A 12237-nucleotide genomic window follows, 5' to 3' on the forward strand; every position below is an offset into this window, starting at 1 on the left:
GTGGTTGAGTCCAGAATTGGGGGCAGTATTTTAAAATTTGGGGTCACCCTTATAGGACAGAGGAGGGGAAATTTTTTTGAGGGTTGTGTGACTTTGGAACTCTCTGCCCCAGAAGGCAGTGGAGGTGGGGTCACTGAATCTTAAGGCAGAGGTAGATAGATTCTTGTTAGGCAAGGGAATCAAAGGTTATCGGGGGTAGATGGGAATGTGGAATTTGAAACACAAGCAGAGCAGTCATGATCTTATTGAGTGGCAAAGCAGGCTCGAGGGGCCAAGTGGCCTACTTCTGCCATATGTTCATTTGCGGGAGCGAAGAGGAACTGCAAGAGGTGAGACTGACAGCTAACAGAAGGAAATCCAAAATTCTTCTATAGGCATATAAATAATAAGGTGGCTATAAAAGGAAGAATCGGGACAATTAGGGACCAAAAAAGGAGATTTATGCATTGATGCAGAGGACACAGCTGAGGTCATAAATTGTACTTTGTATCTGTCATTACCAAGGAAGAAGATGCTGCCAAAGTTCTAGTGAAAGAAGGGGAGATCGAGACACTGGATTGGCTAAAAGATGTGGTATCAAAAAGACTGTGCTTAAAATTAATTAGTCACCAAGACCAGATGGGATACGTTGAGGATACTGAGGAAAGGGTGGTAAATGCAGAGGGGCGGCCTTAATCTTACAGTTCTCCTGAGCTACAGAGTTGTGACAGAGGACTGGAGAATTGTAAAATGTTACAAACAAAAGATAAAATACTGCAAATGATGGGAATCTGAAATCAAAACAAAACGTTGAAAATAATCAGCAGGTCAGGCAGCATCTGTGAAGAGGAGAAATAGAGTCAACGTTTCGGGTTGATGACCTTTTATCTGTTTTATTGCAAATGCAGGCTGCTCAGTTTAACCTGGGAGGTGGGAGTGTTATTAGAAACTATAAGCTGCGACAAAACTCTAACTTGGACAAATGTGGGTCAATTATGGAATGTCTACACTCATTTGTGAAAGGCAAGTAGGGTTTAAATAACTTGATTGAGCTAATAGAGAGGGGTGATGATGTGTAAATGGACTTTCAAAACATGGTTTGATAAAGTACCATATAACAGGCTTGTCAGTAACGTTGAAAGCCATGGAATAAAAGGGATAGTAGCAGCATGGACATGAAGTTGACCGAGTTACAGGGAACATTAGTGGAGAACAGTTATTTTTCAGACTAAAGGAAGGTATACAGTGGGGTTCCCTTGGGATCCACTGCTTTTCTTCATCTACATTAATGTCCCACAGTTGGGTGTGCAGAGCACTATTTCAAAATTTGCAGATGATAAAACTTGGAGGTGTTGTGAACTGTGAGAAGGATGATAGGCTTCAAAAGGACATCTGTTGGTGGAATGGGCGGACACATGGCAGATGAAATTTAATGCAGAGTGTGAAGTGATACATTTTGGAACCATGAGGAGAGACAAACACAATAAAAGGATGCAATTTTAAAAGGAACACAGGAACAGAGGCACCTGGGGATGGACATGCACATTGAACTCATGGAAGGTGGTTGAACAGGCTGAGAAAGCAGTTAATAAACCATACAAGATGCTGAACTTTATAAAGAGGCATATAGAGCACAAAAGCAAGAAAGTTGTGATGAACTTTTATAAAAAAAACTGGTTCTGCCTGAACTGGAGTATTATGTCCAGTTCTGAGCATCACACATTAGAAAGGGTGTGAAAAAAAGAGAAAGATTCCAGCAACGAGGGAGTGCAGTCACAAGGACAGAGTGGAGAAGCTAGGGCTGTTCTCCTTCAGGAATAGGAGATTAAGCGAGGAGATTTGACAGAAGTGTTCATATTAAACGGAAGGACCGAGAACCAGAGGACACTAATTTAAAGTGATTGGCAAAAGAAGCAATGGCAACATGAGGAAAAACTTGACGTAGCAAGTGGTTTGGATCTGGAATGTAATGCCCGTGTGTGTGGTGGATGCAGATTCAATTGTGACTTTCAAAAGGTAATTGGATAATTATCTGAAGAGAAGGAATTTGCAGGGCTTTGGGGAAAAGGGCATTAGAGTGGGAGTAGCTGAGTTGCTCTTGAAGAGAGCTAGCATGGACAGAATGGACCAAATGGTCTCCTTTGTGCAGTTGCCATTCTATTATTCCACAATCCTACATTTTTAAACTATGCAGCGCTCCCTCACCCACCAAATGACCGTTAACTGAATGTTGCTGGTGCTATATGGCTGCTGGGTCTGCCGACATAACAGGAGCACTACAAATAAGTTCCCAGAGAAGTTATTTAAAATGTTTCAGAGAATGACAGAGCACAAGGTAAATGCAAGGGGTATTAAAGCAAATAAATAGTGACTTAATATTGGTTAAGCCGTGGTTATGGTAGAAAGTAAAATTAGAAGCACCCTGTTGTTATAAAAGATACAGCAGGCTCTTAGAAAAAGGCCAACTCAGGACTTGTCAAAGCAACAGAAAAGTGGCCTGTGTTCTTTATTACGTCATTTTTTTCCCCCCCCCCCAACACAAAATACAGTGCAAATGAACCCATTTATCCCTTCATAGCAGTATCTGTCACAGCAGGGAAGTCTATTTAAGCCAATCTCTCTGCCCTTCCCTGTACCCTTAATTATTTTTTGTTCGCAAGCATTAACTTGGCTCACTTCCACCAGAATGGCATGCATTTATGTCGTGCCTTTACTATTGTAAAACTTAGTAAGCTGCTTATAGCTACTGATCAAAATTTGACATTTTACCGCAGACATTTAGGACAGGTGACCAAAAGCTTGGTCAAAGTGGTAGGTTTTAAGAAGCACCTTGAAGTAGGGGAGAGGGAAAGAGGTAGAGGGGTTTAAGGACAGAATTCAGAGCAAGGGGCCTTGACAGCCAATGGCGCAGTGAAGAAAATGGGGCATGCATAAACAGCAAGAACTGAAAGAACACAGACATGTGGGTTTTAGGGGAAAAATAGCCCTCTGCATGAAAAAAATCTCTTTCACCCTTCTGGCTACATATTAACTAAACAGCAGAAATAATATTTTAACATTCAAGTTTCAAAACTTGGAACTGCTTAGTTTTCACCACCTTTGACAGGTTTGGATTTTAAAATCTTACTTTCTCTCATCCAAGTTTAGTCAACTTAAGTTGTACCTTTCACAACCATTATGGAAAAGGCTTCACACAATACTCCAACTGTGTTCAAAGAGGTCTTAAACAGTTCCATGCTTTTACCGTCACTAGCACACTTCCTTAATATCGAGAAAGTCCAAAACTTATGTTGAGGTGAGGTGCCATTTTTCATGCTGCCTACTGGAAGCCAGAATGGAAATCACCAAACTTCCAGCATCAATAGAGCCTGGAAGCATGCTATCATATGCCTAATAATGCATCATGTCTTATTTATTTTACCTCTTACAGACTTTTAATAAGCACATATGATGTTACCAAATATATACAACTGAATAGTACAATGAACAAATTTACTCAGATTGTCTCTCCACACAGCTCCCAAAATAAACCACAAATTAGTTTCATGCTGTATTCTGGAACTGCTTCTTCAGTAACTAATTATTCCAGCCAAGCCTGCAAGGTTGAAGTTATGAATCAGAAGCACTCACCTCCAGGAGCAGCAGAGTTTCTTGATCTGTCCAGTCCCTGGCTGCACTGGCCTTACTTTGCTGCAAGACAGAGGCACAGCAGAAAAATATAAAGAAACATTCAAAATGAGATGGCACTTTAACAAAGTCTTTAAAATCTGTTTTCAATATTTTTGAGATTTTTCACACTGCCCACACAACAAATTTTCTTCCAACCTCCATCCAAAGCACAAACTCTTGCTGGCATACACACTTGTGGAGGGGTCCGCAGTTTTCCTGCGCTTGTCAAAACAGTCATGCTTCACCCAAGAACCAAGAACGCATCAATGGGATACCTAATTGTGGAGAATATCGAAGCCTATCCAGGACCTGTTCCCATCCAATGACTGTAGTACTGAAGATTTGCACTGCAAAACTATCCAGATTCGCGCCAAGCTGTTCCAATACAGGTGCAACAGTACAGTATGGGGAGGTGGTCACTGGACTGGTATTCCAGACCCAGGGTAATGCTCTGGGGACCCAGGTACGAATCCCACCACAGCAGATGGTGAAATTTGAATTCAATTTAAAAATCTGGAACTAAAAGTCTAATGATGACCATGAAAGTATTGTCGATTGTTCTAAAAACGTATCTGGTTCACTAATGCTTTTCATGGAACGAAATCTGCTATCCTTAGCTGGTCTGGCCTATGTGACTCCAGACCCACAGCAATGCGGTTGACTCTTAACTGCCCTCTGAACAAAGGCAATTAGGGATGGGCAATAAATGCTGGCCTAGCCAGTGATGCCCATGTCCCATGAACAAAAAATCAAAAGCTCCAACATTGGCACCTCCCCAACAATGTGAAAAATTGCCCAGATATATTCTGTCCATAAAAAGGAAGAAATCCCATGCAGCCATTTACCATCCCGTCAGGCTGCTCTCAATCATCAGCCATGTAACGGGAGTGGTCATCAACAGTACTATCAAGCTGCACTTTAGCATCATTAACCTGCTCTCCGATATTTGGTTTGGGTTCCACTAGGGCTACTTGGCTCCAGACCTTGTTACAGCCTTCGTTCAAACATGAACTCAAGAGCTGAATTTCAGAGCTGAGACGAGGGTGGCTGTGCTTCAAATTAAGGCGGTATTTGACCGAGTGTGGCATCAAGGAGGCAAACAAAATTGAAGTCAATGGGAATAGGAGGGAAAACTCTCCACTGTTTGGAGTCATTTATACCGCAAAGAACGGTGATGATGATTGTTCGAGGCCAATTACCTCAGTCCCAGGTCATCACTGCAGGAGTTCCTCAGGGCAGTGTGCTAGGCTGAACCATCTTCAATTGCATCAATGACCTTCTCTCCACCATAAAGATCAGAGATGGGGATGCTTGCTGATGACTGCAATGTTCAGTGCCTTTCAAAAATGCTCAGATACTGAAGCAGTTCGTGACTGCATGCAGGGAGACTTCGACTGATAAGTTGCAAGTAACATTGACGCCACACAAGTGCCAGGCAATGGCCATCTCCAACAAGAGAGAATCTAAACATGCCCCCTTGACATTCAATGGCATTACATCGCTAAATCCCCCATCAACATCCTGAAAGTTGCCATTGACCAGAAGTTGAACTGGACTATCAATATAAATACTATGGTCGCAAAAGCAAGTCAGAGGCTGGAAAATCTGCTTTTTGCAACTCACCTTCCTGACTTCCCAAAGCCTGTCCACCATCATGCAAGGCACAAATCAGGATACTCCATTGGATGAGTGCAGTTCCAATAACACTCAAGAAGCTTGACACCATCTAGGGCAAAGCAGCCTGCTTGATAGGCATCCTATCCACCACCTTAAAAGAATTACTCACTCCATGACTGTCGCAGAGTGGTAGCATTCTGTACCATACACAAGATGCACTGCAGCTACTCACCAAGTCTCCTTTAATAGCACCTTTTCAAACCCACAACCTCTACCACCTAGAAGAGCAAGAGCAGCAAACACATGGAACACTACCAACAGCAAGTTCACCTCCAAGTCACACATTTTTCTGGGTCAAAATCCTGGAACTCCATCCATAACAGAAATATGGGGTACCTACATCACATTGGCTCCAGTGGTTGAATAATGTGGCTCACCAGTATCTTCTCAACAGCAATTAGGGCTGAGGAATTCCATCAATGAAAATAAAATCACTATCCTTGCACTGGACAACTGCAAACCTGTTTGACAACTGCTCGAGTTAACCTGGCTCCAAACTTAACCATGTCATCTTGGAGTCACCCACAGCTTACATGTCACCTCCCCCACAGCCCCAAAAGAAAGATGGTGATGAGTTGGTCAGAGGATTGACCCAGCTTATTTGGAGAATAGAAATATAAAAAGATACAAGTGGAAAACATACCAGAGCTTAAAACTAGTGCTTCAATTCAAGTTAACACTCAGTTGATCCCAAAAATAACTGGACATTAATATTTTTGCATGTAGTCTGTGGTAAATGTGTTTATTATTTTCTCATTTGGCTTTGTGATGATTAGTGGATGTCCTGTACTTGGCTTACATTAAATGAAAGATGTCATTTGCAAACAATGTGAGTGCAATACTATGTTACATGGAAAGTTTTAGAATACAAGAATCAAAATCTTTTTGACTTTGCAAAACTTAAATCTAACTTTCTTTTCTTGAATACTTTGGGACGACAACACCCTAAAATTGCTATAAAGTTTCAACTGTATTTTAAACACCTAGTTGCTGCAACCCATTTTGGAGAGCTTGTGCACAGGAAATTACAAGCATTTCAATCTTGCAATATTCCTAACCAAACAGCAGTCCAACTCAATGACCTATGCATTGAAAGTAATCAGAATTTCTTACTTTCAAAAAACTAACCCCACTTCAATAGCGCCAAAAGCAAATAAAATTTTACAGCGCAGAAGGTGCCTGTTCCACCACATTCTCCATGTCCTGACGCTCAAAAAGCAATAAACTTTGTGTAGTTCTCATGCCCTTTGTGCACAATTATTTCAAATTCTCAAACATTTATCTCATTCCCTTTTAACAGCTAAGGACTTCAGTTCCACCGCTGTTTCTGGTAAGGGAAGGACCCTATGCCTAAACTTTTCAATTAAAAATAAAAGACTTACTTTTGCTAAGGTACCCTTCTTGGAGTACATGTCAGTACGCAGGCCAAAGTTCTGTAGGTCAGCCGGTTTGTCCTTTGGCTTTTCTGGAAAGTTCAACATTTGCTGAGAGGCAGGAATCTACACAAGAGTTTGAGATTTAAGTCAACATTGTACAAAATAAAACTTTGGAAAACAAAGTCAATTAAAAGAGTTCATTGTGGATTTTAGACATATGAAATGAAGCATTTAGTTAAATCAACATCCCACACATTTAATTGCAAATAGGAAAACATGCACCAGAATCCAAAGCAATGGGGAAAAAATGTCAGCGAGGCATAGCTCAATGGCAGGCAGTGTAGGGAGGAAAACAGTTAACTTTGCATCTGCAAAGTCAAGAAAGATCTAGGAGGATGAGGAAGCCATTCAGTCCATTGCACCTTCTCCACCATTTGTTAAAGGTCATGGCTGATCTACTACGTCATTAACTCCAATTTCCTGCCTGCCTCCCATAACCCTAGACTCCCTTTTGATCAAAAATCTGACTAACTCTGTCTTGACTGGATTCAACAAGCCAGCCTTCACCACTCTCTGTGAAAGATGATTCAAAAGGCCAATGACCCTCAGAAGAAATTCCTGCTTATCTCAGTGTTAAATGGGAGACCTTTTTTTTTTTAAAAAACTGGTCCCCCTGGCTATAAATTCCCCCATAAGGAGAAACATCCTCCCAGCATCTACCCGGTCAAGGGTCTCAGGGTCTTGTATGTTTCAATAAGATCACCCCTCATTCCTTGAAACTCCAATGAGTATAGCCCAAACTGCTCAACTTTCCTTCATAAGGCAAACCTCCATCCCAATAATCAAAACACTGGAGGTAAACTTTTCATGGTGAAAATCCAAAATGAAAATGAAATTCTGGAAAGATACTGTTGGTCTACCCAAATCGCAGCCCATCTTTTCTCTTGTCAGATAGTAATGGGGGCTGCTGTGCGGTTCCAATATTTTCTGTGTTTAAACCTAATGGGAAACCACTTAAATGAATCTAGATTATGAAAACCTATTTTCACAATGTCTTCAGGGAAGTGAAAACATGCTACTGAGTTCCCAAATCTCTTGGCAAATAACTCCACACACTGCCTCCAGTCCCAACAGGTTACATTAATGAGTCAGGAGTAGGGGTGGGGCACAAGGGGATTGAGGAAAGATGAGACCAACAGCTAATTTCCCATGTCTTACTTGAGGGGTCCTGAGATGAACCGGTACCAAGCCTGACGGAGTATCTGCGAGAACATTGAAGTGAGGGGTCGGGGGAGGCCCCATTGGCAGAGGTCGACTGTCGGCGTCCACTTGGTAATTCACAAGGCCCCACTGTTCCAGGAATGCATGAACTCTAAAGAAAGTAGTGTGCATATGAATGCGCACAATAAAACATCACAGCATGCAATCTGCCAACAATTATCTGCTATTTTGATGTTATCTCAAGAACCCCCTCACACACAGATGATAGATGTAAGCAGTACAGTTCTGAGGGACACAAGCTGACAGGTAACTCACGCAAGAAATAAAAAGTTTAATACAATGAAAAAGTAGAAGCCCTTTCCAAACACCAACCAAACAAAATCTTCAAAATCTGGTGACTAATTTCAACAATAAAACTTTATCCACAGCCAGTAAAAAAAAGACACCAATGACCAGTTCACAAGTTAATTCGAGAAAGCCTCAAATTTTAGTCCTGCGTACATCATGGAAATGTCATTTACTGAAGGAACAAAATAAACTTAAGACTGTGAAGGTACAGTAGTAAAATAGTCAGTTTGGTTTCATGCCAGCACACCCTCAAGAATCAGGGGTTCAAATACCATCAAGGTGATATGGCAGCTCAGTAGTGGAGGAATGTTGCACTATTACAGATGCTATTTTTCAGACAAGAATTTAAACCAAGGTCCCAACGGTCTTTCAGGACTGACCCCCTGCCATTACTCTGAGCCACGTGCAAATTGGCATAAGAAAAATAAGGTTATAGAAATGAATGCATTGCTCAGAGTGGTGTGGGAGAAGTGGGTTCCAGCTTGTGGGGCACTGGTACAAGTATTGGGCAAAGTGGGATCTGTACCTTTGAGACAGTCTACGCCAGAACCATGCTGGAGCTGGTGTCCTCACAGGCTACCGAACGAGGGAAGTAGGAAGAGCTTTGAACTGAATAGTAGGGGTAAGGGATCAAATTTGGGAAGATGTGATCAACCAAAGAGTAGAGACAGGTATTAATATGGGAAATGATAAACAGACTGTGACAGGAAGGGACAGAGTACTATTCCAAGAGTAAAATCAGAAGCTAAGGCGAGATACTACACAAGTCAGGAGTGTGATGGAATACTCCCCACTTGCCTGGATGAGTGCAGCTCCAAAGCCACTCTAGAAGCTTGACATCTTTCAGGACAAAGCGGCCCGCTTGATTGGCACCACATCCACAAATATTCACTCCCTCCACCACCAACGCAGTATACAAGGTGCGCCGCAAGAATTCACAAAGGTTCCTTCGACAGCATTTTCCAAATATACACCCACTACTATCTAGTAGGGCAAGGGCTGCAGGTAGATGGGAACACCACCACCTACAAGTTCCTCTCCAAGACATTCGCCATCCTGACTTGGAAATATCTCAACGTTCCTTCACTGTCGCTGGGTCAAAATCCTGGAACTCCTTTCCAAACAGCACTGCGTGTGCCTACACCACGTGGACTGCAGCAGTTGAAGGGAGCTCACCACTACCTTCTCAAGGGCAACTAGTGATGGGCAATAAATGCTGGCCCAGCCAGCAAAGCCTACATCCCGTGAATAAATTAAAAGCTACAAAAATAATAAAAAGAACAAAATTAAAGGCTCTGTATCTAAAAGCACGTAGCATTTGAAACAGAACAGATGAACTGATGGTGCAAATAGAAATAATTAAGTACAGAGACATGGCTACAGGATGACAGATTGGGATCTGAATATTGAAGGGTACCTGACATTTAGGAAGGGTAGGATGTTAGGTAAAGATGGAGGGGTGGCTCTGTTAACTAATGATATCAGCACATTGAGAGATGAATTAAGTTCAGGAAACCAGGATGTATAAGCAGTTTGGGTTGAGATGAGGAATCGTAAAGGCAAGATGTCACATATGCAAGTGGTGTACAGGCCCCCGAATTGTAACTACACGGTAGGACAGAGTATAAAAGAAGAGATAATGGAAGCTTGCCAGAAAGGTACAACAGTAATCATGGGGGATTTTAATCTATATATAGACTGGAAAAATCAGATGGGCAAAGGTAGCGTAGATGAAGAGTTCATAGAATGTTTTTTAGATACTTTGAGAATAACACGCTGTGGAGCCAGAGAGCAGTCTATGCTTGATCTGGTACTGAGCAACGAGATAGGGTTGATTGATAACCTCATAGTGAAGGCACTCCTAAGTAGCAGTGACCATATTATGATTGAATTTTACCTTCATTTTGAGGGAAAAACAAGGGTGTCAAAGACCACAATTTTAAGCTTAAATAAGGGCAATTATGAGATGAGAATTATGCATGAAAGCAAAGCCAGCTAAAGTGAACTGGCAAATGAGGTTAAGGGATATGTCAATAGAAGTTCAGTGGCAAACATTTAAAGGGATATTTCAGAATACATGGAATATATACATTCCAATGAGAAAGAAAAATTCTAAGGGGAGGGCCCACTATCTGTGGTTAACCAACCAAGTTAAAGCTTATAATTACGCAAAGACTGGTGGCAGGTCAGAAGATGGGAAAGAATATAAAGAACAGTAAAGGATGACAAAGAGATTAATAGGAGGGAAAAATTAGAGTATGAGAAAAAGATAGCTAGTAACAAAGACAGGCAGCAAGAGTTTCTATAGATATTAAAATAAGAAAAGGGTTAACAAATTAAGAGTTGGTCCGAAAGAGAGCACGCCTGGGGAATTGGTAATGGAAAGTCGGGAAATGGCAGATGAATTAAACAGGTGTTTTGCTTCGGTCTCCACTCTTGACGACAGTAGTAACATCCCAGAAATAGCTGTATATCAGGAAATGGAAATAAGGGAGAAACTCAGGAAAATTATGATCACAAGGGAAGTGGTATTGAGCAAATATTTGGAGCTGTAGCCTAACAAATCTCCAGGTCCATATGGACTTCACCTTAAGGCCTTGAAAGAAGTGGCTAATGAGATAGGTGACGCATTTGTTTTAATTTTTCAAAATTCCCTAGATTTGGGGAAGGTTCCTTTAGATTGGAAAATAGCAAATATAACTCTTTATTCAAAAAGGTAGGGAAACAGAAAGCAGGAAACAATAGGCCAGTTAGCATAATAGGCTAGTTAGCCAGTTAGTCTAAATTTGCTGACAACACAAAGATTGACAAGAAAGTTAAAGGGAAAATGTTAGAAACAATATTAATGTTATAGTAGAGCACTTAGAAGAATTCAAGGCAATCAGGCAGAGTCAACATGGCTTTGTAAAAGGGAAACCATGTTTAAACATTTATTGGAGTCCTTTGAAGGAGTCACATGTGCTATGGATAAAGAGGAGCCGGTGGATGTACTGTACTTAGATTTCCAGAAGGCATTTGATAAAGTGCCACATCAAAGATCATTGCAGAAAATAAAAACTCATGGATTAGGGGGGTAACATGGATAGGAGATTGGCTAGCTAACAGGAAGTGGGGAGTTAGCATAAATGGGTCTTTTTCTGGTTGGCAGGATGTGTCGAGTGGTGTGTCACAGGGATCAGTGCTGGGACCTCAACTTTTTACAATTTACATAAATGACTTGGATGAAGGAGCCAAAGGAATGGTTGCTAAATTTGCTGACAACACAAAGATTGGTAGGAAAGTAAATTGTGAAGGGGACGTAAAGAGGCTACAAAAAGATGAGTGGGCAAAGTTCTGGCAAATGTGGGCAAATGTGAAATCATTCATTTTGGCAGGAAGAATTGAAAAAGCTCATTATCTAAAAGCGGGAAAATATATGGTTGTCCATTTTGCAGGGCGAATAAAAAAGCATATCATTTAAATAGAGATATCGCAGAGCTCAGATTCAGAGGGGATCTGGGTATCCTTATGCATGAATCACAAAAGGCTCATCAGCAGGTAATTAGGAAAGCTAATAGAATGTTACCATTTATTGCGATGGAATTGATTACAGGAGTAGGGAGGTTATGCTCCAGTTGTACAGGGTATTGGTGAGACCACATCTGGAGTATTGTGTACAGTCCTGGTCTCCTTTTTTAAAGAAAGATGTAAATGTGTTAGAAGCAGTTCGGAGAAGGTTTACTAGACTAAAACCAGAAATGGGAGGGCTGTCTTATGAGGAAACGCTGGACAGGTTAGGCTTGTATCCACTGGAATTTACAAGAGTAAGAGGCGACTTAACTAAAACCTTTAAGATCCTGAAGGGCCTTGACAGGATGGATGTGGACAGGATGTTTCCTCTTGTGGGAGAATCCAGGACTAAGGGTCAATGTTTAAAAATGAGGGGTCACTCATTTATGACAGAGATAAGGAGAAATTTTCTTTCAGA

At 41.4% G+C, this 12237-nt stretch overlaps 1 protein-coding gene across 3 annotated transcripts in view; it reads right to left on the reverse strand.

Annotated features, from left to right (window-relative positions):
* The window catches only part of LOC144679895 (SWI/SNF complex subunit SMARCC1-like), a 213040-nt gene that overhangs the window by 114978 nt on the left and 85825 nt on the right, over nt 1-12237 (reverse strand). For all 3 annotated transcript variants that reach the window (XM_078540826.1, XM_078540827.1, XM_078540825.1), the window contains exons 17-19: nt 7920-8073; nt 6708-6824; nt 3610-3669 (exon numbers count right to left, since the gene is read on the reverse strand). In XM_078540826.1, the coding sequence (XP_078396952.1) occupies nt 3610-3669; nt 6708-6824; nt 7920-8073 (331 nt within the window). The remainder of the gene's footprint in view (nt 1-3609; nt 3670-6707; nt 6825-7919; nt 8074-12237) is intronic.

This window comes from Cetorhinus maximus, chromosome 4 (genome assembly GCF_964194155.1).
Source record: "Cetorhinus maximus chromosome 4, sCetMax3.hap1.1, whole genome shotgun sequence".
NCBI classification, from domain to species: domain Eukaryota; kingdom Metazoa; phylum Chordata; class Chondrichthyes; order Lamniformes; family Cetorhinidae; genus Cetorhinus; species Cetorhinus maximus.